The sequence below is a fragment of the Capsicum annuum genome, chromosome 11 (assembly GCF_002878395.1).
Source record: "Capsicum annuum cultivar UCD-10X-F1 chromosome 11, UCD10Xv1.1, whole genome shotgun sequence".
In the NCBI taxonomy this organism is placed as follows: Eukaryota; Viridiplantae; Streptophyta; class Magnoliopsida; order Solanales; family Solanaceae; genus Capsicum; species Capsicum annuum.
The window spans coordinates 52,162,166-52,169,296 of NC_061121.1; the positions used below are offsets into that span (position 1 = coordinate 52,162,166).

General features: G+C 30.8%; 1 protein-coding gene across 1 annotated transcript in view; it reads left to right on the forward strand.

Annotated features, from left to right (window-relative positions):
* Positions 1–2,390: 2,390 nt before the first annotated feature.
* Positions 2,391–7,131, forward strand: part of LOC107846880 (glucan endo-1,3-beta-glucosidase 8) — an 11,321-nt gene continuing 6,580 nt past the window's right edge. The window contains exon 1 of the mRNA XM_016691147.2: positions 2,391–3,548. Within this exon, the coding sequence (XP_016546633.1) occupies positions 3,196–3,548 (353 nt within the window). The 5' untranslated portion in view covers positions 2,391–3,195. The remainder of the gene's footprint in view (positions 3,549–7,131) is intronic.

Genomic DNA, 7,131 nt, shown 5'->3' on the forward strand with positions numbered 1-7,131 from the left:
TTGGTTATTTTGTCGGTTATTTTAGAGTAAAATCAAAACAAATTACATAAGTATCGATTTTAAAAATTTAAAACCAAACCAAACCTAACCAAATGTCGATTTTTTTTAATCGGTTTGGTTTGGTTTGTGGTTCGATTTGATTTTTAACCAAACCATGAACACCCCTACCCACAACTTATGACGTTGGCATTGGAGCTTGAGCTGACGTTATAGTTACTCTATATGTGCAAGGGAAGTCACCAACCTTGACAAGGTCATTAAACTTGCTTTGTTTGTCGATCTTAGTTATCGCTATGGACACCTTGCTACTTGATGACACACGTGGATGTTGACGGAGGAATTTTATCTTTTGCAGGATGTATATCTTCTTGAATAGGAATTGCACCAGTCTCAAACCAACTTTTTTCGGAAAATCAAAAGCCACAAAAAGCTTGAAACTTTTGATGAAAAAGGAAATGTAAACAACAATAGAAAGGTTGCATGAGCCTTAAAACACGTAGATTTTGGTTGGAAAGTGGGGCACTGTGGAGGGTTCTTTTCAATATCCTTGCAGAAAAGAGTCAATATCTCTATTAACCAAAAAGTGACGACCTCTTCAGCTTTCTGGGGTTGCATCTTTCCTTCTACTTTATTTTCTTTTGCCCCCACCAAGTCACATTTGTCAACAACATATTCAGTAATTTCACGAGTGAAGTTTGGAGAGAATCAAATATATGTTGACCTTATTCTACCTCGATAGAGACTAACAATATAGGGTGTGTTTGATATGATGGAAAGTATTTTTCAGAAAAAGTTTTTTGGTTTTCCTTTGTTTGGTTGCAACAAAAGTTTAGAAAAATATTTTCTAAGACAACTTATTTTTCACCATTTGATGAAAAATGACTTCCCTCATGGACCAAGGGAAGTTATTTTTCAAAAAATGATAAATGTAACTTATGACCTCACCCTCACCCCTCTTCCCACCCCAACAATACTTATATTCACATGACGCAAAAAATTTATATTTCTAAAAAATTTACATTACTTGAAAATGTTTTTCACTGTGCTTTGCTTCAATTTTTCACTATTTGAAATAAAAAATAATGAAGCCCGAATTTTTTCCATTTTCAATTCGTTGAATATATTGTTATTTTCATATGCATAGAGGAAGACTTATTTATGTTACTTTTGTTAATTGCATAATTGCATAATTCATTTTGTTATCGATGTAACTTGTTTCACGAGGTTGAATAAGTTTGTCGTTCTGTTATATTTCTATTAATTGTAGTATCTTGAGATCGTCCTAACAGAATATGGAAAAGTGTCTCCTATATTTGTTAATTAATAGTTGCTTTAATTTAGTGATTGTAATATTTTAGTATTCGATATTGATATTATTTATTATGCTTAAATTAGTTCTTACAAATTTTTGAGTTGCTAGAGGCACTGATATACTAGTTAACAGATAGTAGTATTTTCTAAAAAATATTTTTTCACTCATTAATCGAACACTAGAAAATATTTTTCTAAAAAATATTCTCTACTCACCAACCAAACACCATAAAATATTTTTCGAAAAATATTTTCCATTCACTAACCAAACATGAGAAAATAAGTAGAAAATCAACTTATTTTTCAGGAAAATATTTTCCATAGTTAGTCCGCCTTTTAGGGGTCATTTGGTTTGAAGACAAGTACCGATGGGGTTAGTAATCATGTTATTTTTTATTTTTTATTGGTTGTTTGGTTTATTGTATTAAAAATAATATGCATTGCATAATTTATAAGTAGACGTTTAGCCATAAATATTATTTACAATATTATGAAATACGTTTTCGCTTTATTCAGGAATACTTATTTGGTCATGAAAATCAAAACATATCTAAAATATGTTTTCACAATTTTTGATTTTTTGAAAAACATCTCAATGTATTCATTATTTTTGGATTTATTTTTTTCCGTCGCTTTATTTTTAAATACTACCCCAACTTTCTTTTTATTTTGTACAAAAACCACCAACCAAATTAAATACTATCCCAATTTTTTAATTTTTGGTTTGTTGGTGATGTTATGGAAGACGAAAACATGGCTCCATGTGGTTGTTTTCAATGTTCGATAGTAAATATTGTTTATTTTTGTATTATAGTGGAGTTGTAAAAGTAATTTAATTTATTTTGCTAGTTTTTAGAAATTGAGGGTATAAATTCTATTTATAGAAAAGTAAATCAAAACTTCAAAATATTTTTGAAAATATTATGGCCAAACACAACTCCAACTTTATTTTCAATTTTAAGAATACCAAATAAAGTGATTTTTATTTTTTTATGGCCAAACGGGTCCTTACGAATAAGTTTGTTTACTAAAATGCTCTCCATCTTATTTAGCTTTTTATATTAGTGGTGTGTAAAAAAAATCTAAGGGTATTTTTATTATTTCATCATGATATAAGTTATTTCAAAATTAGTATTCCATCGAGAGGCCAGGATAACTTATCCTAGCACTAAATGTTAATCATGGGATAAGAAATCCCAAATTTTGTAACCAAACTTGAAATAGGAGTACTAAAATTTTATCCCAAATTATCTCTTCTTGTCCATCACACCAAACGTTTCTTGTCCTTGTATCTTTGTAGCTTGTTACTGGAAAGATACTGGTCCTTTGTTAGAACACTTTCTTATAACTTTAGCTTGCTAAATTCCACTTTGATTGTTAAGGAAATAATACATTTTACATCGAGCTATATATGAAAGACGGGAAGGAAGGAGAAAAAGAAAGTAAAGTAGCAATACATATTATATAAACAAATCACACTTGAGCTAATACTAACAACCTGAGTTTTGAGTGATATCAACTTTGTTGATATAAAGTTTGGATTCTCATCAAATTCTTCCCTTACTCTCCATTATCCAAGCTGCCCCTTCAAAAAAGAAAAAGTAAAGCAAAATACTACTATTAAAGGAAAAGATATGTTTTTCAATCTGATAACTTTTGGAAGTGCAAGATTGCTTTTTCCTGGCTGTTAAATTTATGAAATGGATTTTCCCTCATGACATCTTTTCATTCTCTTATTGATATCTTTTTCTTCATCTTGCTTCTGTCTTCTCTTTTCATCCTTCTTATTGAGGTTTCTTCACTAACAGTCGCGAGAGTTATTCATCTTCAACTTGTGTATGCAAATATATCTCAGAAGAAAGTTCTGGAAAAAGAAAACGAAAAATGATGAGTGGCGCGGGTTGTAGGCATATCTTGATTCCGGGAATTATAGCCTTAGTGTTTATAACAATGGCACAGAGATGTTTGAGTGTGGGAGTGAACTGGGGTACAATGGCATCTCACCAGTTGTCAGCAGAGAGCGTTGTGAAAATGCTTAAAGAAAATGGCTTTGACAAAGTAAAATTGTTTGAAGCAGATGAAAAGATCTTGAATGCTTTGATAGGTAGTGATATTGAAGTGATGCTTGCAATTCCTAACTATATGTTGCAAGATATGAGCACTGATCCTGGGATGGCAGCCTCTTGGATTGATGCCAATGTCTCTGCTTATGCTTACACTCGTGGAGTCAAAATCAGGTTCAATTCAGTCTAACATGTTTCACTTCTTGCATGGACATATAGTTTTACACTTCCAAGTTCCAACCACCGGTTTTCTGTCCATTTTTCACTCCCTCTGTGGCTCTGTCCCAATATGTGGCCGACTTTCTTTAGTTCGTCTAAAAAAATCTCTTTCAAAGTCTTCATTTTTTTCCTTAAATATTATATCAAGTCAAATAATACCACCTAAATTAGGACGGAAGGAGTACTTTTTTAATCCCAATCCACACCCTTTTCTAGGGGTGGATTACGTGAACGGGATGGGTTAATGTGAACCCATTTTCCCCTCCCGAGACTAGGTATATCAGTAGTATTTTTCTTATTTTAAGTACTTAAATGGGTGTACTGAAATGGGAAAGTACTCCCATGCTCTACATTTTGTTTCTTTATTTAATGTTAGGCTACTCTCTATTTTCACTCTCCATTTTTTCGAAGTTCCTATCTTGATTAGTAACATATCATACAGTTCAAATTGAATGAGTAAGATTTAATTATTCTAAAATAAATTTTTAACTATAATATAAATAATAAATAATTATATATTTAGTTTTAAAAAGTATCGTGATCCCGCCATCTTAGCAACATGTTCATAAATAAAGCAACAAAAGATTTTCTCTTCCTACTTTCTTTTCCTATGAAAGAATTCCATCTTTTAATTTCTTTGTAAATTGATTTTTTTATTATCTGTTTTTTTTTTTTGAAACTTTTTCTTTAACAATTAGCTATTTCATTTTTTTTTTAAAAATAGGTGAAATAATCAGCTCTTCTATTTTAGATTTATTATAAATGTATTTACATTATAGTGAATGTCTATCAATATCTAATAAGATCTAGTTGATATCTATCAGGATTTGAAGTATCTGTCTTTTAGTAAAAAACTAGGAGTATTTTCTCCTATAAATAGATGGGTTTTATTCATTGTATTCTCAATCAAGAATCCTCAAGAGAAATAACCATTACTCTCTCTATTCTCTCTACTATTCTTCTTTGTTCTTTCTTGTTTTATAACACGTTATCAACACGAGACTTTGCCAAACAAGGTGGGATTATTAATCTAAAGGTAATTTATCTAAACGTAATTTCAAGCACGATACTCTGTCAAATAAGGTGAGATTATTAATCTAAAGGTAATTTCAAGGTTAGTAATTCCTTATGTTATATGTCTTTTGCTACTAATAATATAATTATTGTTGGATTTGAGAAAAAATAATTGGTTTGGAACCATTTATATTATCAAAAAGGATAATAATATGGTGGGTTCAAGTCCCATCGAGTTATTGCCAAAGACGCCTTTATATGGATAAGACATTGAGTTTGAATCTCAATGCACCATATTGATGATATTATGATGACTAAGGCAAAATAATATATTTTTGATGAAAAGACATCAAATCTGTCCATTGAATATGCTCCATTCCAAGAAGTGAATGTGGTAGCAATGCATAATATGTCTAAAAGAGACAAGTGGTTGAATATACGAATCTAAGCGTGGTGGGACAATATGATAATTATTATCAAAATTGATAATATTTTCACACGCTTATTATGATCATAAGATATGTTAGAGAAAATTCTCTATATCATATGTATGCCTCGATCTTGAAAGAGCTATAAGCTATCATAATTTGATAGGCTTAAGGCACAATTATATTCTATTCATGAGGAATGAGAACCTTATTAATACAAATGTGTACTTGATTGTGATGGTATCATAACTCACTTTCGAATGAAGCATAATAACTGAGAAGGATTATTTTGAAATCTATTTCTAAAGAAGTAAATCTGAAATTTATTCATGTAATAGTAAATCTGAAATTTATTAAAGTAAAAGATACATGTCAGGGTAAACTTGGAGTTTACTAAAATAAAAGTTCATAAATTGACATGAATGATTGCGATATCCCAATGATGTGCATATTAAGTATTAAATACATATTGAAGAATTCGAAAATTCTTCATGAGCTTTTAATGTTGCTTGTTCTTGTGAAAAGTTGGTTGGACCAACTAATTTTGGGATTAGATCTCTTAAAATCTGAAAAGTATAAAAGGTGAATATGAGCCCGTTCACCTATCATGTGATATGTTGAAAAGATGTATCAATAAGATGATCACATGTATATTCATTGTCAACCTACGTTTGATATTCATAAAGTTGCTTTCTCAATAAAATTAAGTTAAGAACATAATTTTTAGATTGTGCAATCAAGATAATTCATCTTGATGATGATGGCTGGGCATTGAATGCCTTCAATAAATAGCTAAACCATTGCTAATGAGAACAAAGCTTCATGTGTTGGTCTAAAATATGATATGTTGCATACAATAGCACTTGTATGCATTAGATTAATAAATTATGGTTATTTCTTTCCTCCCAATTGGTTCAAGGTCAGGAACCATCTATTTCATTTAATAGTTTTGATGTGCGGTATACGATTAATAAATATACCATGATGCACAAAGATGGAGGATGTATGTTAGTTTTCCTAACATAAAGGGGAGATTATAAGCAACTATGAAATATGTTAGGAATTATAATCAGATCCTTATTCAAAAGATAATTCAAGTCAAATGCCGAAAGCATCTCATATTTAAGCTGCAAGTACTCCTATTGTGTGTCTCTAAAGGACAAAGTCTCTGTATGCATGAAGCATGGTAGACTAATTGGTTCCAAATGAAATAATCGTTGAAAAATAAGGAGCAAATAATCATAAAAAAGGCAATGTGCTCTTGAAGAGCCTACGACATAACACTTCATGAAACCTTATGAGAGGTTCAGGTACTTAAAAATAAAGAAGTGATGAGATCTCAAAATGTTATGTTGCATTGTGAATCGATACAAAATAAGAAATCGTCGACGATATCTTTGATACAATATTGGCGCAATATTGTAAAAGATTACGAGGATCTGAATTCTACGTTAATTTAAGCATGCTGACGTAGAAACATTTATCAAGTGACATGAAAGGATGCATCTTGGTAAGCATAAAACTTGTTTGATTTGCAGTCTAGACACTTGAAGATGTCACACATGAAATATTGAATATTGTCACTTGACAAAATTTATATGATAACTTCTTTAAGGATTCAAAATATAAAAGTTTCTGGGAAACTTATTGATAATCCTTATATTGTATAAGCTTATAGCTTGAAAATTATTGAAACTCTTGAAGAGTTTTCAAAGAAATAGATTATTTGCTAAAATGAGAAATATACCGAATTAGATTGGTTATGAAGTACCATATTTTAGTGCAAGTGTGCACTCATGTATCTTGCAAATACTACAAAGTCCGATATAGCCTTTTCAGTCAATTTATTAGGAAGGTATATTTTTGCTCCTACTAGGAGACATCAGAATGGGATAAAACATATGAGCTTGTTTTATTCTAAAGATTGCAGTCCCGATCTTATTGGTCATGCTGATGTTGGGTACTTATCTGACCCGCATAAAGCTCAATCTCAAACAGACTATGTGTTCATATGTGGTGGTACTGTCATATTTTGGAGATATACAAAGCAGTCTATCGTAGCCACTTCATCGAATCATGCTGAGATAATAGCTATT